General features: G+C 58.2%; 5 protein-coding genes across 8 annotated transcripts; 2 read left to right on the top strand and 3 right to left on the bottom strand.

Annotated features, from left to right (window-relative positions):
* Positions 1-13: 13 nt before the first annotated feature.
* On the top strand, positions 14-786 carry IUM83_00804 (Tetratricopeptide repeat protein 33; the record flags this gene model as incomplete). Its single annotated transcript, XM_067924608.1, has 2 exons — positions 14-499; positions 574-786. The coding sequence occupies 2 exons, from the start codon at positions 14-16 to the stop codon at positions 784-786; spliced, it is 699 nt and encodes a 232-aa protein (XP_067788609.1).
* Positions 787-1,200: 414 nt separating this feature from the next.
* On the bottom strand, positions 1,201-2,401 carry IUM83_00803 (LHY protein; the record flags this gene model as incomplete). Its single annotated transcript, XM_067924607.1, has 2 exons — positions 1,201-2,247; positions 2,321-2,401. The coding sequence occupies 2 exons, from the start codon at positions 2,399-2,401 to the stop codon at positions 1,201-1,203; spliced, it is 1,128 nt and encodes a 375-aa protein (XP_067788604.1).
* A 1,083-nt stretch (positions 2,402-3,484) lies between these two features.
* Positions 3,485-5,017, top strand: IUM83_00802 (the record flags this gene model as incomplete). 4 transcript variants are annotated; one of them, XM_067924605.1, is made up of 5 exons in its annotated part: positions 3,485-3,830; positions 3,924-4,231; positions 4,322-4,489; positions 4,582-4,695; positions 4,766-5,017. In XM_067924605.1, 5 exons carry the CDS (start codon positions 3,485-3,487, stop codon positions 5,015-5,017), a joined length of 1,188 nt encoding a protein of 395 aa, XP_067788603.1. The 4 variants fall into 4 exon arrangements, with proteins under 4 accessions (XP_067788603.1, XP_067788600.1, XP_067788602.1 ...); XM_067924606.1 differs by lacking the exons at positions 4,582-4,695; positions 4,766-5,017 and having other exon boundaries at positions 3,924-4,191; positions 4,322-4,355; XM_067924604.1 differs by lacking the exons at positions 3,485-3,830; positions 3,924-4,231 and having other exon boundaries at positions 4,376-4,489; positions 4,585-4,695.
* A 48-nt stretch (positions 5,018-5,065) lies between these two features.
* On the bottom strand, positions 5,066-6,934 carry IUM83_00801 (Amino Acid-Polyamine-Organocation (APC) Family; the record flags this gene model as incomplete). Its single annotated transcript, XM_067924602.1, has 5 exons — positions 5,066-5,137; positions 5,216-5,326; positions 5,395-5,580; positions 5,654-6,712; positions 6,782-6,934. 5 exons carry the CDS (start codon positions 6,932-6,934, stop codon positions 5,066-5,068), a joined length of 1,581 nt encoding a protein of 526 aa, XP_067788606.1.
* Positions 6,935-8,050: 1,116 nt separating this feature from the next.
* On the bottom strand, positions 8,051-8,466 carry IUM83_00800 (uncharacterized protein; the record flags this gene model as incomplete). Its single annotated transcript, XM_067924601.1, has 2 exons — positions 8,051-8,332; positions 8,407-8,466. 2 exons carry the CDS (start codon positions 8,464-8,466, stop codon positions 8,051-8,053), a joined length of 342 nt encoding a protein of 113 aa, XP_067788605.1.
* Positions 8,467-23,047: the final 14,581 nt, after the last annotated feature.

Here is a 23,047-nt window from a genome sequence, read left to right as displayed (position 1 = left end):
GCAACTTGCAGGGATGGCGGCGGCGCCAGTGCGATTCGCGTTGAAGCCGTCGAAGAAGCGGCGGCGCCAGGACGCAGTTGGGGGCGACAAGGCCCTCTCAGCATCAGTATATGGAGCGTTTTCAAGCGTTGAGGCTTTGGAAAAAGAAGCACAAGAAGCGTCCGCTTCCAGCCGAGTGAAGTGTCGGGTGGAGCTGCTCGAAGACGTCCAGGCCAAGGTGAGGCGGCTAAAAGACGAGGGCAATACACTCGCAGAGGCGGGCAGGTTCCGAGCGGCAATGGGCAGGTGGCAAGAAGCTCTGGGCGTCGATCCGGGCAATGCGGCGCTGTACGAGATGCTGGCGCAGGCCTCAATGGCGGTGTACGAGGATTTCCAGGCCGTTCAGTTCGCGCGTAAGGCAATCGAGTTGGCCCCGACATGGAGCGACGGGTTCCTCACATTGGCGAGGTGCCAACTAAACTTTGGTGAACTGAACCTGGCGCTGGAGGCTCTTGAAGAGGTTAGTAGTGCGCGGTTTGTGCATCGATGTTCAAATGAGGTTCTTACTTTTATTGTTGTTGTTTTCTTGTTTAGGCTGCCAAGCTCAACGATGGAGTGGAGACGGAGGAAATGGCGTCTGATCGCCGGGACATTGAAGAACTGCTTGTTAAACAACAACAGGTGCTGCGCAAACGTGACCAGGAGGCGGCACACGAAGTGGAAGCTGACAAGTTACAGGTTATCTCGTGCTTCAAACACCTCAGTCTTCGTGCGAAGGCTATTGACGCAAATAGCAATGAGGATTGATGAGTTGCGAAATAACAAGTATATTAAGAAAAAGGTGGAGCTATCTTCTTCGCACGGGAGGTGAAGGTCTGCTGGCAGTGTTGCCACTCCAGCACCATCAAGAGATGAAAGCGGGGGATCTATACTATAGCGACTAACTTACAAATACCACCAGCATCAGAGCAATCCGATGCTGGCTAATCTTCCCTGCCTCCGCAGCCATCTTGACTCCCACCAGGCGTGGAGAGGATATCTCCATATATACATAAGATATGTACACTTGAGCAAGCGTCCACAAGAAGACACGCGATCACTTCCGTTGGTGAGAAGAGGAACTCGCGGAATTATGCTAGGCTTGGCTCCGTCTGCCAGTTTCCGCACAATATTGCTTCAAGTCTTCGTGGGTCTGAAAACTGGCGGGTGCTGGCTCGCTGCTTACGAGCAAAGTTTGCTGCCTTCAATTGTGTACGACGAAGGCTCGCCGTGGGCGGGTTCGTAGGACGACGAGTAGTCATCCTGCTGTTCCGTGATAAAGTGCATGTACGACCGCTTGCGGGACTCGCTGCGCTCGGCGTCAGGTTGTCTTGCCGGCTGCGGAGCGTAACAGTCATAGGGTTCATAGTCCCCGTTGTTGGCATCCAGCTTGGGTTCGTGTCTCGTGTCAAACAGCGAGTCGATCTTCTGGCTCATGAGGAAGCACAATGTTGTTGCAGCGGCGGCGATGTACTCTTGGTCCACGGGGTCGCAGTTGCCGTGCTCCAATCGCCGAACCTTCTTCCTCGGAGTCTTGCGTGGGCTGTCAGTGTTGGCGCCGTGTTCTGGTGTAGAGGGGGCTGTGTTGCTGCCATCTACCGACTCTGCTGCTGCCGCTGCTGTGGTTGTGTTGGGTTGCTCGGCAGCTAGCGTCGTCATTTCCGCGGTCTTGGAGCCTTGCTTCTTCTCGGCTTTGAGCTTGGCCACCTTGAGCAGGTACTTTTGTGCGTGTGTGCGCACTTGGGTCACTGACCGTGTGCGCACCACCTGCTGCACGCGCTTCCACTTGTGTCCGTGGATGCGGAATCCCTCCAGGAAGCGCTCGTGCTCGTCGGCCGTCCAGCGGCCCCCGCGGATCGACTGCGTGGCAGCCCCGCCGCTGCGGGTGCTGGCCGCTGTGCTTTCTGCCTCTTGCTCCGCCTCTTCTTCGTCTGCCGGTGCTGGGGCAATGCGTCTCGAGTTGGGCGACATCTGCCGAGCGGGAGACGAGTCGGCGCTGCGCTGCTGCTGCTGCAGTTGTTGGCGGGTGGACACGTACTGGTTACTGTTGTCCTCCTCGTAGTGCTGCGGGGCCAGCGCCACCTCGGGCTTGGTGAGCAGCGGCTTGCCGAAGCTGTGGAGTGATGGGAGGCTGAACTTGGGCATGGCGCTGGCGGGTGCGCCGGAGCTGCTGCGGTTGAGGATGTTGGCGAGGCCGAAGCCGGAGGAGCCGCGCCAGGGCTCGGATTCCTGCGAGTTTGGCACAACGAGGTCAGCCTCAAATAGGTTTTCGCGTCGTGTCTGTATGTCGGCGAGCGCGCACCTTTGTCAGTGGGGCGACGTGGTCCTCGCGCCGGTGGCTGTAGCCGTCGTCGCTGTAGGCCTCTCGCTTGACGCGGTCCATGGTGTCTGAGTCGGTGCCGAGCGGGCTATAAATACCACGGGCGCTGATTGATTGAAGAATGCGCGTGTCACGTCGGTGGAGCCGCGCGAAACGCCAGAGGAAGGTCTGCGGCAAAACGCGAGGCGAGTGAGAATGCGGACCCTGGAGAGTCTCAGAGTGCTTCGCTAGCCGTGCGAGCCTGCGAGCGAGCTTCGGGATGGATGGATGGATCCACTCCCTCCCTCCACCCGCAACCGCAAACCGAAACACCCAGCTGGCGTGCATTGCACACATGCCGCAGCGGCATGCAGCGCGGGGAAGGGGGGAGCACACGTGCACATGCAGGCAGGTAGTCTGGCAGGCCGAGCACCATGCGCAGCGGGTGGGGCTTACCTGGGCGTCGGGTCTGGGTCGAAACCTCCTTCGGCCGGCCTGGCGTCCTGTTCCGCTCTCGGTGCTTTTAGCTTTGTGTGGCGGACAAGATATCGGCTTGAGTCTTGGCTCACTTACTTCTCGGCAAGCGTTCGTTCGCGCCCGGGCCCCATACTAAGCGCAAGTCGATTTTGAGGTGATTCAGTTTCTTGTAGGGTAAGGGCAGAAGAGAAAGGGAGCAGTTCCGCCCAGAGCCGGGGCGCGCAGCGTTGGCAACATCACTGGATGGCGTGTCGCGGCGTCGTAAGCGAAGATCGCAGGGCTCGCGACCAGCGCTGCGGCTGTCGTCGGTGGCGAGACCATCGGCTTGGCCGTCGCCGCCTCCGCTGCCGCGACGGCCAGGGCGGCGCGGGGCGGCATTCCTTCCACGATTCCTCCTCAATCCAGGTCGTGTCGTCGGTGCGGTACCGGGTACCACGCGGCCCAAGAGTCAGTGGAGCTCTGCGTCAAGTCGAAAAAGATCGGCGCAAAGCGTTTGAAGAAGGGAAGGCGCATAGAAGTCCGGCGCGCGGGGTTTTATATCCCCTCGCAGATTTTGGCAGGTGGCGCCGGCGGTAGATAGGGCCGTCCGGCCTGCATGGCCGCCGCCGCAGGGTCTCCGAGGCTCTGCCAGGCCCCTAGGGGAAGCCAGCGAAATGTGGCACCTGATAAAAAACAGAGAAGGGCCACGTGATGGGCCTGAGAAACCGCGTCGCTGATTGGCTGGTCGAAAAGGCGTACAGCCGGGCAAGCGTATCTTGGGAGTTCAGTTCACCAGGTCTCGCTCACGCGATTTGCCGCCAGCCGCTGCAGGCCGCGCGCGATGCGAACCGCGCAGCGGCAAGTGGGGTTGCTGCTGTCTGCTGCAACGGCGCCGCCGCCCGCCGTCTGTGCTCCGCTCAGCGGCACGTCCTGCCAGCCGATCCGCGCTCGATCCTTTTTGGCTGCGTTGGCGTAGTCGTCGTGGCCTCGCTGGCTGGCCCGCGCGCGTGGCGCGTGTCGTCGATAGCGACCCTACAACGCAGCAAGTCCACCGTAGGTAGGTAGCCAAGTTATCCAATCTAATCTTAGCAAAAACGCGGTGCGGTTGCTGCCGTACCAGCGTAGAGCAAAACCTAGCGCGCGCTGCCAGACTCGCCGCCGCCGCCGCCACCGCCCCAGTCGCCACGGATGGTGGAGAAGTCGGAGCTGGTCGCGTTCGAGCGCGAGAAGCGCATGTACAAGGACGCGTACGTTGAGAACTTTCGCTCGGTGCGGTACTTCCCGTCGCTGGCCACGATCGGGGCCGGCAAGACCGACGGCGACAGCATCGTCCTTGTGCAGGAGCCGCAGCTCCCCGCCAGCGCCGCCGCCGCCACTGCTACTGCTGGCGCCGGCGAGAGCTCGCCGCTCCGATCCAGGTACGACGACGTCGCGAGCCGCCTCATCCCGCCCGACTCGGTCTGTCTTTTGCTTGAAGTCGGGATTCGCGTCGACCTGACGACCGCACGACCCGCTGACGCCTGCTTCGTTCTCACATACTTGCTGTAGCTGGAAGAGATCTTCGACGCCACGCTGCCGCTGACCACGTTCCGCTCCGCCATCATGTGTAAGCACGCCAAGGCCCGCCAGGCGCGGCGCGCTGCCGAGTCCGCGGCGGCCTCATCGTCCAGGGCCAGTCTGCCTGCACCGCCGGGCCGGTATGGAGCTCACAGCACGGTGCGTCTACATGGCTGCTGCAAGCGGGTTTCCCACCCCGTCTGTTTATCTCCGCACTCACGGAAGCGTGCCCATGGATCCACGCACAGCAGCAGCAGCCAGGCGTGTTCAAGCCCACCAGCGTCGTGGAGGCCAAGGGTGCCATCCAGCGCAGAGTCGCGTACGACGGACAACCGTTCGAGGACAAGCCGTACTCTGCCCGATCGGTGCGCACGACCCGACACAGGATCCTTCGTGTGCTTGGGCTAACAAACCGCTGTGCGATCTTTTCTGCAGGTCACGCTGCGCGCAGACGCGCCGCTGTGGGCCAACAACAACCCCGCGAGCGCACGCAGAGAGATTTGCGGCGGGACTTTCTTCAATGTGCCGGTCGAGGGCCCCATCAAGGCTGACCGTAGCTACACCAAGGAGTTCATCCGCCTCAGCATGGAGGCTTACCATTCCGGCCGGCGCCACGCCGGCAGTGACGCTGCTACAGCCGCCACAGCAACTGCCTCCGCCAAGAGAGACTCGCGGCGCGACTGCTAAAGAGACCTTTAACGTCATTTAGATACTTTGGTTGAACTGAATACTTTTTCACGGTCCCACTGTTTGGTCCGCCCTTCTTTTTTCGAGCCAGCGCGACGCGAACAAGTCGGCCAGCACTCTCTGCAAGCCAACAGCAGACCACATCGCCAGTAGGTCAGACCACCAACTCCCCACGCAAGTGCCTCTCGCACACACTACCTGCTCGGCCAGCTCGATGCCGTGCAGCAGCTCGCCGGAGTAGCGGGCCTCGGGCCACCACGTCGGACTCGTTGCCGCCGGGTCGTCATCCGAGCGCTTGTGGAGCTTCAACTACAGCAGCACCAAAGCGAACCCATGAGAAAAATTAGAACCGCAAAGTGCGACAGGTTGAGACTTACAGCGGCGCGCAATGCGCTCGACCGCCGCCGCCGCCGCGGCTCGGCAGGTTGCAGGCCGCGCTCCTCGGCCCGGTCCAGCAGCGACGACGACGAGCGCATGAAGGGGTTGCCGTCCAGCGGGAACTCCTCCCCGTACCACTCGGTGAGCTCGCGATAGCCCCCCAAGAAGTCGAGCGACCTGACGAGCTGCGGATCGCAGATACACCGGTAAGATGTTTTTATCACGCCAACTTCAACGTGGGCTGGCTAGCAGACGTACCGTGGCGACGAAGTCGTCCCCCTTCCAGACGAACGTTTTAATGCCGCCAACGTCTGCAGAACCGCCCTGCTTCCACCTCCAGATGGCCTCCAGTGCGTCCACGGTGCTCTCCACAAGCGCCACGAGCGCGTCGGTGAGCTCGTCGAAGGCGTGGAAGCGCTCGCGGTACAACACGGCCGCGGCGTAACGCCTTGCGCCGGCTTCGATGGCCGCCTGCACGCGAGCGTAGGCTCGGTCGTACCGCATCAAGACGACCGCAGCAGCCTGAAAGAGGGCGTCGACGGGGTGGGCCATGTCAACTCGTGCGCTCGCTCTAGATGCAGGTCGCCTCGCCGACGATCGAGGGCGCCGGTCGCTGGCAGTTCTGTCGACTGCGTCTTTGTGGGCTGCATCTTCGTCCTTGCTGCTCGACGATTCTTGCAGCGCGAGGTGGTGCCTAGAGTCCCAAGGTAGCGGCTTCAGCTTGACTGCGCGGGCCTCCTCTAGCCGAGCGATCTCGGCTTCACACTCGATAGGCTGGCTCCAGGAACGTTTCAGTGCTTCGAACTGCGCTGCGCGAGCCTCTTGGGCGCCTGTAGCTGTAGGGCGCACATACTTCATCGGGATCCTTCGTTCACGCTCGCACTCGCCGTCGAGGAAGTCCAGCTGAACCAAACAACTTTCCTCGTCAACAGCACTGATCCGGCATACGTGCCAGCGAGGTGATGTATTTGTAGTTGCGAGGACCGATCCATTCTTGCGACGACGACGGCAGCTTTCGACCAGCTGACCAACGTGGAACGAGCCATGAGCACGTGCATCCTGCTCTTGCATTAAAGTTGGCGGCAGCGCGGAGAAGACGGTGGTAATTTCGCTGCCCAACTCGGCGACAAATAGCTGCTGCGTGGACATCGGCAGTCTGCGAGCATGAACTAAGCTGAGCTTCCCGATTCGAACTTCTTCCTCGCGCATACGAGCGACCTTCAGCTCTTCGTTAAGCTCGATCTCGTGCTTTGCGGCGGCCTCACGGGCAAGCTGCTCCCGGATTATTCGTGCCTCGTCGCTTTTGAAAGGACGGATCTGCAGGCAGAGCGATGGAAGTTATTGGAGATTAGGCGCATCTTCTAAGCATTGAAAGGAGCAGCCTACCTGATCGAGAGCATCAAACTGCAACACCGATCGCACAATTCGAAGCACATTCTCATCAGCGTGAAGCATGGCCTTCTCGTAGTACGTTTCAAGCAGCTCAAAGTACTCGGGGAACTGGCGCCAGACCGTGATCGCCACTGCTGTGGCCCACATTTTGCCAGAAATGCCTTCCATCGGCGATGGGGCGGTGCCGTTCATAATGAACTCAAAGCTACTTGAATAGACCCAGCTACCGTCGGGTTCTTGTGCTTCCAGCAACGCCCTAATGGGCCAGGGTAGCCGTCGTCGGTCGGCACTATCTAGCAGCCTCCCTTTGGCATGTTTCCGCAGTGAACCTTCGCGCTTGATTGCTGGAAGAACTGACTCGGGGTTTTCAAGGGATTTACTACCGACATGTTGTATGGTTGCCACCTCCTTTTCACGGTTCACGATGTGAACTTGCCCGTCGACGAAAACGACATCAGACGACACGGACTTGCCAAATGCCTCGTAGAACTCTTCAAAATTGAACGGGGCCTTGGCACTCATTCGCTACACCGCGAAGTAGGCAGCATTGATCGGCACCGGGCCGTACTGATCTATTTTCAACTGGAAGTTAGCATCGCAGGACGGAGTGCGACAAGATCATCTACACCGTTGTTTTTGGCGATCGATGACTCGGACGGGGGAATTGAACAGGAGCTATTAGCCTAAATAGTGGAGTGATTCTCGCAGCGTTTGGGACGGATCAAATTGGACCAAATCTCAAATTTGGTTTGAAATACGCCAGAAAAAGACCACCCATCAGTCTGGGAGCCAATCAAAAATCTGGCGGGAGGGCCTTCGCCAAATTTTATTTCCGTACTTTCTCGGGATTTAGGTTTACAATAAATGCTGCGGGCATCCCAGCAGTCTGAACGGGGAAGAGGAAGGTATTTGACAGGGAGTCTCTCTAAGAACTGCACGCCTTGGAGACAAATGAGAAAATCCGGAAAATGCCCAATTGATACCAACTGTCCCCCTAAACTCTTTCATACTACCTCTGGTCCGAAAAACAATATGCAGTCACAAAATTGAACTATTAGCGACAGACCATCAGAATGAAGGCAATTTTTATGATTAATATTACCGTTACCAAACCGAAGTTTTATTAAGCTTAACTGCAACCGCCTCAGCCGAGCACGGGAGACAGTGAGGAAATCTTTCGACTCTCATTAGTGCGTCCATTTTCAAGTGGGGGATGTTGTAGCTGTTGCTAACACCAACAAGCATCGACGCCTCTAGTACGCTTTACAGCGTAAGAAAGCACTTGTTGGTGGTGGTACTTACCATCTCCTCAAACGCGGCCTTCACGGCTGCGATGAGCCCGTCGACGTCTCGCGTCTGTTTCCTGTACTGCAGCGACTGCAGCGAGTCGAACCAGCCCAAGTCAAGCACGTTGAAGTCGGGGCTGAGCGGTGGCTGGTTGGCGAACTTTATCGACCAACCCCCCGCTGCAGCAGCTGCCTTCACCGCGTTCCGGCCCGAGGCACGGTGGGGTGGCGCATTGTCCTGCTGTATTGTCACCTCCACCTTACGTACACACAAATAAATGGTCAGCACAAAACAGAATAAAATTACATGCAAAATAAATTACCTGGCCAAACTCGCTTGATCGCGGGGATGACGTGCTGCGTCAGCATGCGCTCGTAGACGTCCTTGGTCATCTCGACTGGAGTCGTGACCGGAGTGCCCTTCGGCCGGTTCTTGCTACTGCGAACAGCAAGCTTGGTTTTCACCACAGGCCACAGTCCCACCTTTCCGTCAAAGGTCATGCACTGATTCTCATCGTTCCGTGGGCGGGCAATCGCCACCAAAAACATTACCTTTGTGCGGTGGGTTTTGTTCTTGGTGACGGCGCGTGGTGCAGGCTCTGTAACGGGGTTACACACACAAGTGACAACAGTTACTTGTGCATGACAACGGTCACAAGTGACAACTGTCACTTGTGCATGACAATTGTCGCTTATGGTTTAACAGATAAATATCTGTTAAAGGTTTTAGATACTTCCTCACATTGGTGTAAGGCACACCAATAGATACATTGAAGTGGGCCACCACAATGAGTGGTCCACACCTACCCAAAAGATCCTATTGGTAGAAAGCAGCATCTTTCTACCAATTAGAGACATGCATATTGGCGGGGCTCTGACAGCCAGCCGCTGTCAACCCCTTTCATAGATGATAAACAATTTTAGCAGATTTAGGAGGAAGATCAATTTACAAACAATACAGTTCTCATCTTACCTTAAACTAGCTACTTGGAGTCTTTATTTGATTTATATTATACTTGTGGACTCAAGTAAAATTAACTCAAATTATTAATAAACTCCTACGCTTCCTCATACACGTTGCGCGACGTGTAAGCTAAAGTAGTGAGCCAAAGTAGACCCACTACACCTGGTAGCACTTTGTAGTCCGTCCAACGACCGACTACGTGACGTTCGTACGAGGTGTACGAACGCGGAGCCGAGAACCCCATGAGCACGGAGGTGCCCATGGAGAGCTCCAATACGCCTGCAACGCATGTTGCACGCGCGGACTGCCCCCACCTGTCGGACCCAGAGTGGGAGGCCCTCCAACGACTATCAACAGTCATTGGAGAAGCGGCGATAGCTACGATGCTGCGTACGCTATCGCCGACAGAGCAACATGGTGTTGCTCTGGGGTTCATCATGAAGGAGCAGTGTGATGCTGCTTCCTCAGCGACGGCGTCGTCGGGGACGACACCGCGTGCTCAATCATTAAAATTGAGCGTAAGCAATTATGTAGGAAGAGAGGGAGAGCCTCTCCTCCGATGGCTTGTCGAACTCGACACAGTCATAGCGGCTCGACCTATCGTCGACCCGTTGTCAATGGTTGCGTTCGCCATGTCGTGTCTTGGCGGACGAGCGAGGAGTTGGGCGTACGGACGCCGCCTCTCAGATCCTACGTGCTTTAGCACGTACGAAGTGTTCAAAGAGGAGCTCAGACAAGCGTTTGAGCCCCCGCAAAATGAATTCCGGTCGAGGGCGGAATTCCTCGACCTGCAGCAGGGTAAGCATGACGTCCATGCTTACGCGCAGCGTGCACAGTACTTGGTCTCGAACATCGTGACCAACCCGATAGACGAGGCGACTAAAGTCGTCACGTTCATGAAGGACTGAGAGATGGGCCTGTGAAGACTTATCTCTTCCGAGAGTACCCGAGTACTCTCGAAGCTGCAATTACTCTCGCAATGCAAGAAGAGTTTAGCCTGCGGCAGGCTAAACTCCCTGCGAACGTGCCGAAGCCGCAACCGAGCCCGGTAGTGAGGACGGGAGGTCCGGAACCAATGGACCTCTCGAATGCAACGGCTGCTGGTTACCAGCAGCACGGAAGTAATGTGCGATGCTTCCGTTGCGGAAGGATCGGGCACTTTGCCAGGGAGTGCACAGCTCCCATGCCCCCTGGAGGTGGTCGTCGTGGCGATGCCAGGCATCGCCGCGGACCAACAAAAAACGCGAACATCCAGTAGACGCGGGGCGCCATACTGGTAATGCAGTCACGCGTGCCGACGTCGGGCACGCGACACTGAGGGCTGCAGCCCCCAGTGAGACTAGCTCTCGCTGCAAGAAATAAGATGACAGGCCGAACCTAGCCATCCTGAAGGTTTACTCGAAGAGAGCGAGTGACTCTCTTCGAGCTTTGGTAGATTCAGGCGCGTCGAACAGCTTTGATCAACTACGGAGCCTGCCGAGACTTGACTTCGAGGAGGTAAATGTACCTCGAAGTCTTCTGGAGGTACGACTGGCAACAGGTGCCATCGTGGAGACCGAGAAGCGCGTCGTGAACGTGCGCTTCTCGTACAAACAACGAGTGTTTGTCGAACACTTTATCGTCCTAGACCTGGACGATAAGTTCGACGTTGTTATGGGCATGTCGTGACTTGCACAGCATGACCCGGTAATAGACTGGAAGAAGCGCACGCTCGTGCGCTTCGGTCGCGACTGCCGAACAGAGAGCGATGGCCCTGTTACCGCAGCGCACGCACCAGCAGGTGCGCGCGACTCGCCAGTCAAGACAGCGCTTAATGTCGCTGTCCCGAGTGCCCAAAGGGTGCGCGAGGATGCGCACAAGTGGGATCCACGTCGGCGGTGCTGCCGACGTCGGGAGATGAGGATGTGTCGGTTCCGGGAACCAACACTCGCGTTCAAGTACGCATGGGACAGTCCCTGACCCGAAGAGGTCAGGTCGACGACGACGCGTCGACTCCGGGAGCCGACGCACCCTCGGTGATGAGGGGCTCCGCCAATAACTGGCGTCGAGGTGACAAAGGCGTGTCAACTCCGGGAGTTGACGCTGCAAACAGTACGGACGGTTGCAAACGTCCCGTACTGGCGCAATTTGTATGCTGTCGTGCAGCCGGGCTGCACGACGAAGCGTCATGCGATCAAGCCGAGCTTGATATCACGCGCCCGCAGACAGGGTCTGCCGGCGAAGGAACCCCCCCCGTGCATCCGGGCTGCACGAAGGAACATGCGGTCAAGCCGCGCTTGATACCGCGCGCTCGTGGACAGGGTCCGCCTGCGAACAACTGTCCACAGCCGGGCCTGGATCAGAAGAACAACTGTGCGGAGCCCGGCTCCGCACAACAAGAAGACGGCGCATGCGGAGAATGCTGCGCAAGTCTCGGTCCGGGACCGAGACACCACAAGAACAGTCTGGTGGGCAGACTGAGGCGGTGACGCAGGGCATCGAGACGCTAAGCGTCTTGACGCGCACCGATACTGGATTCCAGTATCGTGAGATGGAACTCGCTAATCCTCCGGCGACGGCGTCGGAGTTGACTTCGCTTCCAGCCATGAGCTGGAAGCGCTTCACGCGCGACTTGCACGATGGACGCATCGAGCAGGTCTGCGTCCTTTCGAACAGCGAAAGAACGGAGAGCGAGAGCGAAGAGCTGAGACAGCTCTTCATGGGAAGTACCACTGAGAGTGAAGACACTCTCAGTGCGAAGACGAAGCGAGAGCGCTTCGAGGAACAAGGCTGGGACTCGGTGAAGTCGAGTCCCTATTACGAATGGGAGTGAGGAAGTACAAAGACGTACTCCCGGAAGAAACCCCTGCGGAGCTTCCGCAGGATAAGGGCATTCAGCACGAGATTGATCTCGTGCCGGGCACGAAGTACTATGTCACGCGGCAGTGGCCACTGCCGCGAGAGCAAGTAAAAGCAATCGACGACTTCTTTGAAAGTCGTCGCAAAGCTGGACAAGGGCGGGAATCGAAGTCCCCGCACAGTGCTCCGACGTTCTGTGTCAAAAAGCCACAGGGCGGATGGCGCATCGTTCATGCCTACAATAAGCTGAACGATGCGACGGTACCAGCGCAGACGCCGATACCACGAAAAGATGTCATCATCGATTCGATGGCCGGGAGCACCGTTTACAGTGCTCTCGACTTGCGAGACGGATTCTATCAGATCCTAATGCGTGAGAGCGATATCCCTCTCACGGCAGTGAGCACGCCAAGCGGCATGCTCTGGGAATGGCTAGTGATGCCACAGGGGCTTAAGAACGCCCCTGCGACTTTCAACAGGTGCGTGACGAATTTGTTGCGCTCGGTGCGCGACTTCGCACCGAGCTACTTCGATGATGTGTTCATCCACAGCCGGGCTATGGACGGGAAGACCGACGTAGAGATGCACAGGGTGCATCTCCGGAAGCTACTTGAGCTTATGCGAAAGCATAAGCTCTACGCGAACCTGAAGAAGTGTATCTTCGGGGGGGCGAGATACCCGTCCTCGGGTGTCTCGTAGGGAAAATGGCGTTCGCCCTGACCCGGAAAAGGTCAAAGTGATAAATGAATGGCCAACGCCTTCAAGTGTCAAGGAACTGAGGCAGTTCCTTGGCTTGGCCACGTACTTGTGCAAGTACGTGGAGGATTGCGCGGGCAAGATCCGCCCGCTGTCACAGCTTCTTAAGAAGGAAGCTGTGTGGAATTGGACAACCGATTGCCAAAAGCCATTCGATGTAGTCAAGCGGGGCTTGACTGAGGCGCCGATCTTGGCAGTGGCTGACCAAGATCGCCCATTTCACGTAGTGTGTGACGGATCCGATTTCGCGATCGGATGCGCTTTGATGCAGCACGATCACGAGGGTCGTGATCGTGTCGTCTACTACCAATCGCGTCAACTGAAGCCAGCTGAGCGCAACTATCCGGTGCATGACAAGGAACTCCTTGCCATGAAATACGCACTCGCAAAGTTCCGAGTGTATCTACTTGGAAGTAGACCATTTGTGGTCTACACCGACTATGCATCACTGCGCACCGCAGTGAAGTCGCCACACATGTCACAAAGAATGGCGAGATGGCTCTCATTCTTTGCAGAATATAACTTCCGGGTCGAATACAAATCCGGAAGATTGAATGTGGTGGCCGATGCGTTATCACGTCGGCCGGACTATGCAAAAGCTGCTGACGTCAATGCCATTGACATCATGCGATCGAGCAAACCCACATCGTCCCTGTTGGATGATTTGAAGGCCGCGTACGCGCACGACGCGGACACGAAACTCTTGCTGGCCTATGGCACAGTACCTTCCGACAAGGCTCGTCAGAAGCTGCCCAAGCACCTTCGTGCGCGTGTACACCGCTTTCGAGTGCACGACGGACTGCTTCTTTATAATGCAGTCGACGACAACGCGGACCGCGTTGTCGTGCCAAATGACCATGACCTGCGACTCAGGATCATGTACGAGTATCATGATGCCCCGTCTGCGGGACATCTCGGACGTGAGAAGACATACGTCCTTCTCACGCGTGACTTCGACTGGCACCACCAGTATAAGTGGGTGCGCAAGTACATCCGTGCTTGCGAGGTATGCCAACGCGTAAAGCCTGCGCCATTCGCGCAGGCTCCGTTACAATCACTACCGACTCCGTCGGAGTGTTGGAAGTCCATGTCTTTGGACTTCATCTTTGGTCTTCCCCGGACAGCGGAGGGAATACCGGTGTTGTGGTCTTCGTCGACCGCTTCAGCAAGATGGTACATCTTGCTGCGGTGCCGGCAGAGGTGACCGCGAAGCAGACGGCCCGTCTGTTCGTCGACATGGTGTTCAAACACCATGGCATACCGACCGACATCGTGTCGGACAGAGACCCGCGCTTCACAGCGCACCTGTGGCAAGAAGTGTTTACACTTCTTGGGAGCCAGTTTTCCATGTCGACTGCGGATCATCCGCAGACGGACGGCCAAACCGAGCGCGTGAATCGCGTGCTCGTCGATATTTTGAAGAGCTACGCTCACTCGTTCCAATACTGGAGCGAGTGTTTGTCGATGGCGGAATTCGCCATCAACAACTCGGTGCATGCCTCGACCGGGCATACACCGTTCTACGTGAATGCCATGCGGCATCCACGTCTACCGAGTTTACTCGGAGTGATAGCTCCCACTTTAAGTGGGGGAGGATCTACGACTGCAATACAGCAGCCGCAGAAAACCGCTGACACTTGCACAGTGTCAGCTGCAACAACGAACAAACGCATGAGTCTGCGCAGGGCGCAGACTTCTCCAACAACAAGGACGAAGACCAGGGGTCTGCGCAGGGCGCAGACACCGCGAAGAACCACGCAGAGGCTGGACCTCTAGCGGAGAGCGAGCTGAATGACTTCAGCTCGGATTCAACTTCCTTACCAAAAGACAAGCTGTAATTCAGTTTGTTCAGGATGCAATAGCAGCTTCTGTTGATCAACAGAAGCTGAACGCAGACAATGTGGGCAGAGGCAACACAAATGAATTCAAAGTTAGTTCATTGGTTTTGTTAGCTACTCAAAACCTGCCTAAACATGCAGTTTCGGATTTCGGAGCAAGTAGGTTTGCTCCGCGCTTCATCGGGCCGTTCACTGTGTTGGCACGGCACGGCAACGCTTACACACTAGACATACCGTCTAGCATGTGCCTCCATCCGACCTTTTACGTCGGGCGACCGAAGCCGTACCTGCAGCACGAGCCATCTAGCTCGGCTGACCCGAAGCCTCGGCAGGAGCCGAGGCAGAAGCGGAAGCCTTGGCCTCGGCGACGAGCAGCCTCTCTTCCAGTGCGTCCGCGCGCTGGAGCAACTCCTTCATCCGGGCCCCCAACTCGACCTGGATATTCGAGGCGGTCTGCGAGACCGCCGCGACATCTGGTTCGCCAGCTCCTGCTTCAGGGCGGCGAACTCAGCGCCCTGCAGACGCTCCACGGCGGTCACCCGGTCGTGGAGAGACGCGTACTGTAATGGGCCCTCCATTTACATAAGTAGCTAGACATCTTACCGATATTGCATAAGTAGGCATGGTCGGCACACGACTAGCTTGTGCTGACTCGACATCCTCTGATTGGCTGAAAGGTGGGGAAGCCAGTCCCCATCTTCAGCCAATCAGCTGTCGACCTTTGTTTGAGTGGTTCACATTAGTCCTAAGGGCTCGCGCCCCGGTCTAATAATAAATCAGAGTTGAATTTACATCGGACTTAATACTTAGTTCTCAGTCTTACTGAGAACAAGCCGCTTCCTCAACACCTAGTTGTAAGCCAGTGACGGGCATACACCAGGCCCGTTACACCTGGTAGCACTTTGTAGTCCTTCCCATGACCAAGTTCGAGATGAGTGAGAACCAGCCCGCCGGACCTCCAGCCATGACGCTGGAGCATGCAGTCTTCCCCCACCTCACGTCCATCGAGTGGCAGGCGCACCACCGCCTGCGGTGATGTCAGGAGAAGTGGTCGTCACGTCGCTGCTGAGCTCAGCGACCCCCGACCAGCAGCGCCAAGCCATCCAAGAGTTCATGGTCCGCGAGCTCACCGAAGCAAAGCGGCGAGTATCAACTCCCTCGCAACCCTCGCGGAACGACGCCGTGAAGATGGAGACCTCTTCATATGCTGGGACGGGCCCAGATCATCTTCCTCTGAACCGCTGGTTCAGAGAGATTGATATCGCAATCGCCTCGAGGTTAATCGAGGCACCGTCGGCCAAAGTGAATTTCCTACTATCCCGCCTCTCCGGCAAGGCCATGGAATGGGCCCTCGGCAAGCTCGTTGTCGCCCAACACGCGTTCCCGACTCTGGAGACACTCCAGAGTGACCTTCGTCTCGCATTTGAACCACCACAAGACGAGTCACGGGTTTGGACGACGTTCTTCGCCCTCAAGCAAGGCAAGATGTCCGTGCGCGACTATGTCCAGAAGACGCGCCATCTCGCTTCTTGCATCGTCACGAAGCTGATCGACATGGCGTCCCAAGTCCATGTCTTCATATCCGGGATGCGCGAAGGGATGACGCGATACTGTCTTACGCGGGCCGAACCCGCGACACTGGAAGAAGCTTTCGCCCTCGCGTTACGCGAGGACTATGTGGTGACATCGTCGTATGCTAGGACAACCCCCACAGAGACTAGTCAGCCGGGTCCTGAACCCATGGAGATCGACACCGTTGAGGCGTCGCAGCGTCAGCAGTGGCCGTCCTCGAGGCGAGGACGAAGCAGCCGAGACGACCGTCCGATGGTTTGCTTCCGGTGCCGGAAGCCTGGACATCGCGCGGCGGTGTGCCGCGCGCTGGCTCCCGTCATTACCTACGTGGAATATTCCACGTCCGGCGAGGCAACCCCGGCCGCACAACCAACAAACGGTCGGGACCAGTAGGGGCGGGGTGCCCTACTGGTTGGAACAGAGGTCCGGGTCCACCGGTGGCAGACCGACCTCCTAGCCCCCTCCCCCGTGCTTCACGCAAACTTCATTGACACCACTGCCAGCGGCGACTCGAGACTGATCATCGTCAGTCCGTTTGTCGCCGGCGCCCGGCGACCTCTCCGCGCACTCCTGGATTCAGGCGCGACGAACAACTTCTTCCGCGCGTCGTGCCTGTCGGTGCTCCCCGATAGTGTTCGCGTCCGGAATGGTCCGGGCGAAGTGGTAATCAAGCTTGCTGACGGAAAGGCTCGCCGCGTTGCGCGGCGCGAGGTCTCGTTGCCGTACACATTCGACGGCTTTCACAGCAACGACGATTTTCTCGTGATCCAGATGAATTACGCGTTTGACTGTATCCTGGGCATCCCATGGTTGACCCGGTACCAGCCCCAGATCGACTGACTGGCTCATTCAGTCAAGCGTTCCCAATACTTCGACGTGAGCGAGGTATTCACACATCTCGTGGTTGCACCAAGAGATTGGCCCCACGTCACAGTCGTGGACGGGGAGTCCACGACGCACATTGTGCACAGAGCGAGCGATGACCCTCTCTGCACGACCTGCGCAGTGCTGTTGACTGGCGAAGACGAAAAAAACACGCGCGGGAGGGCGCGCGTGAGAGACAAGCAAGCGAGCATCCGCGCTTCCCGCGGATGAAGACCGAGGCGGTTGAGCAGCGACCCCCGCATGTCAACGAGGTGGTCGAGCAGTGGCTCCCACGTACTACCGAGGCGGTGGAGCAACGGCTCCCGCAAACTATTGAGGCGGTCGAGCAGCGGCTCCCGCACGACGATGCCGCGGTTGGTCCGCGGTTACCACCGCGCACGACCGGCGCGGTCGAGTACGAGCTCTCACGCCTAGAGGAGGATGCATCATCGTCCAGCGGGAGTGACACCTCAGTCTCGAGCGGGGGCTCGAGACGCACAAAGACCTCCCGCAGGTCGCGGCGACGATTGAAGCCTCGCGGGAGTTTCGCTGACCCACCTCCAGGACCGACTGAATCGGTCTGCGCAATCGAGTATGCGGACGGCGCTCCCAGCCAGACGCGCGTCATCGAAGTCGCGAGCCCACCTCGCGACGCCAAGTCCATCACCAGCCTCCCAGCCTCTCCTGGAAGAAGTTCCATAGAGCAAGTCTGTCTGATCACCGACGCTAACTCGGTGCCTCACGAGATTAACTCTGTTGAACTCGACGTCGCGTCGTCAAGACCAAAGAGCGCTGAACCAAAGTCAGCGCGCGAGGAGCGCTGCGCCGCGCAGTCTTGGGAAACCTGAAGGTGTCTGGTAACCCGGTCTACGAGACAGCCCGCGAGTTTGCCGACGTCTTCCCAGACAAGGTCCCTGCGGCTCTGCCAGCGGATCGTGGCGTTCGCCACGAGATAGACCTCGCACCCGGCGCGAAATATTGCGTGACAAGGCAGTGGCCACTGCCGCGCGATCAAGTCAAGGCCATCGACGACTTCTTCGAAGGCCGCCGGTAAGCCGGTCACGTCCGCGAGAGTACCTCCCCACATTCGAGTCCGACCTTCTGTGTGAAGAAGGCCACGGGTGGTTGGCGCATCGTCCACGCTTTCAACAAGCTCAACGACGCCACCATCCCGGCACAGACTCCGATCCCCCGCAAGGACATGGTACTGGATTCCATGTCGGGCAGTGTCATCTTCAGTGCCATCGACCTGACCGATGGCTTCTATCAGATACTGATGCGCGAGAGTGACATCCCTCTCACGGCCGTCAGTACTCCAAGCGGAATGCTCTGGGAGTGGCTCGTCATGCCCCAAGGGCTGAAGAACGCACCCGCCACGTTCAATCGCATGGTTTCCCATGTGCTTCGCCCACTCCGCGACTTCGCGCCGAGTTACTTCGACAATATCTTCGTCCACAGTAGCGCTGAGGATGGTCTCAGCGCGCTCGAAGTCCATACCCGGCACTTGATGCAAGTCTTTCAAGTGATGAGAGAGTACCAACTGTACTCCAACCTCAAGAAGTGTGTATTTTGTGCACCGGAGATTCCGGTGCTCGGCTGTTACGTGAGCAAGAAGGGAGTACGCACTGACCCGGAGAAGGTTTCGTCCATTTGCTCGTGGCCTACGTCCACAATCCCACTGAGCTCCGTCAGTGACTGGGTCTCGCGAACTATCTGCACAAATACACGAAAGACTACGCCGGACTGATCCGGCCTCTACCGTCCCTGTTGAAGAAAGACGCCGCGTGGTCTTGGTGTCCCGAGCACCAAGCCGCATTCGACTCGGTGAAGAAGAGCTTGGCGTCTGCGCCAATACTGACGCTCCCGGACGATTCGAAGCCTTTCCACGTTGTGTGCGACGCTAGCGATTTCGCTATCGGGTGCGCGCTCATGCAGTTCGACAATGAAGGTCATGAGCGAGTCGTGAGTTACCAGTCACGACAGATCAAGCCGGCTGAGCGCAGCTACCCCGTACACGACAAGGAACCCCTTGCGATGTGGTATGCCCTGATAAAATTCAGAGTGTACCTGCTGGGAGAACAGGCATTCGCCGTGTACACAGATCATGCATCGCTGCGGACAGCGATGAAGTCGCCGCATCTATCCCAGCGTATGGCGCGCTGGTTATCGTTCTTCGCCGAGTACAACTTCGTCGTGCACTACAAGCCGGGCAAGAACAATATCCTGGCCAACGCGCTGTCTCGGGAGGATGAAGGCGATGATCACTGCGCAGTATGCGCAGCGTCAGGTATCAACCTGACGTCTGTGTCCCCCGAGATGGATTTACGCGATGCAATCGTCGCGGCGTACGAAGACGATGCGGTCTACGCCAACATCTTGGCGTATCTCCGCTTTCCCAGTGACGAGACACTGGGAGCCCTCTCGCGCAATACGCGCAACCAGATCGACCGCTTCCATCTTGACAATGATCTGCTGTACTACAACATCGATCGTTTCGATGCTCCGCGAGTCGTCGTACCCAACGACGACGATCTGCGAGCTCGCATCGTTCACGAGTTCCACGATAGTCCCATGGGCGCACACTTGGGCCGCGAGAAGACCTTCGCGGCAGTATCCCGCGACTTTTACTGGCCCCGTATGTACAAGTGGGTGCGTAATTGGGTCCGCACTTGTGAGACCTGTTAACAAGTGAAGCTGTCCAAGTCGTCACAAGCGCCCCTGCACCCACTGCCGATCGCAACTGAGGCCTGGCGCCCAGTTTCCATGGACTTTGTCTTCGGGCTCCCTCCCGATGACGACGGTCGGAACGGCGTCTTGGTTTTCGTGGATCGATTCACGAAGATGGTGCATCTCACCCCCGTGAGTGATACGGTCACCGCGGCTGAGACCGCGGCGCATTTCGTCGATTGCGTATTTCGCCACCACGGTTTAACGGAGTCGATCATCTCCGATCGTGAACCGCGGTTCCCGTCCGCGTTCTGGACCGCCCTCTTCCAGCTTCTGGGGACGAAGCTGTCGATGTCGACGGCGGCCCATCCGGAGACAGATGACCAGACAGAGCGGGTCAACAGAGTCCTCGAAGATGTTCTTCGGAGTTACGCAACTTCTTTCGCGAGTTGGAGCAAGTTCTTATCCCTTGCCGAGTTCGCATTCAACAACGCTGAACCCGCCTCGACGGGGCTGACCCCGTTCTTCGCGAAGAACGCGCGGTACCCGCGCGTCCCAGCTCTCCTCGCCGTGGGCCATCCCACGGTGTCTGGTGCCTCCACTCTGGGTGGGGATGATGACGGTGGCAATGAGTGGGGCTCACGACCCCGAGTCACTGAACGTGGTCACCCGCTCCAAGGCGAAACATGCTCTCGCGACGCCGAGCTCCGCGGCGTCTCCTCTCGCGGCATGGACTGCACGAGCCCTGATTGACCCCGGCAATACCGGTACTCAAATCGCGGCCAACTACGCGCCAAAGTCCCCGGCGCGCCAGGTCGATAACGCCACCGTTTTGGCGTTTGTCCAGCGACGCGCGTCAATTGCCCGTTTTGTGCGCGATGCACTTCAAGATGCAGTGGATAAACAAAAAAAAAACGCGGACAGGCGCGGACGCAAGAATACGGCTACCTTCCGGATAGGAGAGCAAGTCCTCCTGTCGACCGACGGCATTCGCTCTTCCGTAGTTACCAATCTTGGCGCTAGCAAACTCGCGCCTCGTTTTATTGGACCCTTTAGAGTCGTGAAGGTTAACGGTGAAGCCTACACGTTGGATATTCCTACGTCATTACGATTACACCCGGCGGTCTACGTCGGGCGGCTCAAGAAGTACCACCCCGCTGCTATCCCGTCGACGCTGAATCCTCCGGCGCCGGCGCCGGAGCGTAAAGCGAACGCCCCTCTCGGCGCGCCGTCCGCGCCGCCGACTGCCTCGGCTGTGCCCCCGTTCGCGCCAGTAACTCCCGGTTCGACTGGCGCGCTGCTTCGAGCTCCCTCCGTGTCTGCGCGATCTGCGCAGTCGCCTCCTCAGCCTCCACCTGAGCGTCCAGAGCACGATTTGCTGCAGCCTCCACACACCCCTGGAACACCCAGGCGTACGCCCTATCGCCGCGAACCCCCTCCGCCGATGGTTGACTCGGCTGGCCAAAAGTGCTGGATCGTGGAGCACCTCGTGGCGCACGAGGACCCCCCTCGTGCGACGCCTCGTACCCCCCTCGTGCGACGCCTCGTACCCGCGCTCGTACGAGTAGAACATCCACCCGCGGGATTCCCCCCGCGCGGCGCTATCGAGTCCGCTGGCTTGGTTATCCGCCGGACGAGGATACGTGGGAACTACATTCATCTCTCCTCCGGGATGTTCCGGACGTGGTCCTCGAGTACGAGAGCGAGATCGCGAACGAGAGCGCCACTGTCGCCGACCACGCGACGACCAAGATCGCGACCGAGAACTCTATCGACGGCGACCCTGCGGCGACCGAGATCGCGATCGACCACGAGCCGACGGGGATGCGCCCCGACGAGAACGTGCGCGGCGGCCTCCGCCGCGAATAGAAGCCACCGAGACCTCATTGAGCGCGCGCCGATACCTGGCGATTCACGACTGCTCCGCTTCACCGAGCGGCCGCTCGGCGACCTCGCGCTCCCAGTACACCTCGGAGTAATGCTCCGAGCTGCCGCAGACGACACAACCCTCGCAGACTTGCACGTAACAGATCCGATCCTCATTCCACGCGTTGGTACACACGCGCGTACGAAGCTCCCGCAGCGAATGTTCACCAATGACTTCCTCGCGACCCGCGATCCACGCGGCGAAGTTGTCGCCCTCGCGAAGCATCCGATTCCATCGGACGATCATGGCACACCACGAGCGCTGGAGCGAATCATGCGCGACGCCATCAATACTTTTCCCCCGCAGCGCTCGAAATCGACGGAAGTAATCTTGCATCGTCGCCAGCGGCTCTGGCGACTCCGCGCCGGACAAGTCATACAAGTCCCACGGCTTCAGCTCTCGGTCCATCACGCGCAACGATGATGGAGCTCGCAGCGCGGGCGTGCCCGCGCTGATCACCGCCATCGAAGCTTGTGTCGTCGCTGTCGTCCTCGCGGAGCTCGTCTGCGTGTCTGCCGTCGTCCCCGTTGTCGTAGCCGTCTTCGCTGGCGTCATCCCCGATCTTTCCGCCGAGTCACTCGCACTTCGCTGCTTCCTGCCCCTCGCCGCGCGGGTCTGGTTGTGCTCCTGCGGTGCGCAGAAGCTGTGGTCCGCACGCATCGTGATCACCCAGTTAACGCCGCGCCAACTGACGTCTCAATTTCCAAGAATTTCCCCGCTTGCACTCACGTCTGGTGAGTGCTGCCTTGAGGGGAGGGTGATGTAATGGGCCCTCCATTTACATAAGTAGCTAGACATCTTACCGATATTGCATAAGTAGGCATGGTCGGCACACGACTAGCTTGTGCTGACTCGACATCCTCTGATTGGCTGAAAGGTGGGGAAGCCAGTCCCCATCTTCAGCCAATCAGCTGTCGACCTTTGTTTGAGTGGTTCACATTAGTCCTAAGGGCTCGCGCCCCGGTCTAATAATAAATCAGAGTTGAATTTACATCGGACTTAATACTTAGTTCTCAGTCTTACTGAGAACAAGCCGCTTCCTCAACACCTAGTTGTAAGCCAGTGACGGGCATACACCAGGCCCGTTACACGTACTGCTCAGCCCGGGGCTGATCATACCCGGGGCGTGTTCCCGCCCCGCCACCGCCGATCCGTGACGCCCGTGGCTCAACCCGCTGGATTGTTGAGCGGATTGTTGGTCATAGTATCCCGAAAACAAACCCTCAAGGGGCTCGTTTTCGTATTCGTTGGAGAGGAGTTCCTCCCCATCAAGATACATGGGAGCCGCGGAACGTCTTGCTGGAGGACGTTCCGGAAATGGTGAGGTCGTACGAAGAGCAGTACGCGCTGGCGCAGCGGAAGTAGTACGAGCGCTGCGGTCATCGCTAGCGCCCGAACCCTCACGTGCTAAGAATTTAGCACGGAGCTCTTTGAGACTTTCGGGTACACGGAATGACGTGTACCCGTTCAGGTCGCGGTCGCTCAAGCGGACCGCGCCTGGGAAACACTTCGCGCACTGAAAGCCCTCGGACACAGCGCACGGCACGT

Source organism: Phytophthora cinnamomi (assembly GCF_018691715.1).
Source record: "Phytophthora cinnamomi strain GKB4 chromosome Unknown Contig53, whole genome shotgun sequence".
In the NCBI taxonomy this organism is placed as follows: domain Eukaryota; phylum Oomycota; class Peronosporomycetes; order Peronosporales; family Peronosporaceae; genus Phytophthora; species Phytophthora cinnamomi.
The sequence above is the reverse complement of the archived record's forward strand: the minus strand, read 5'-3'. Positions and strand labels throughout refer to the sequence as shown.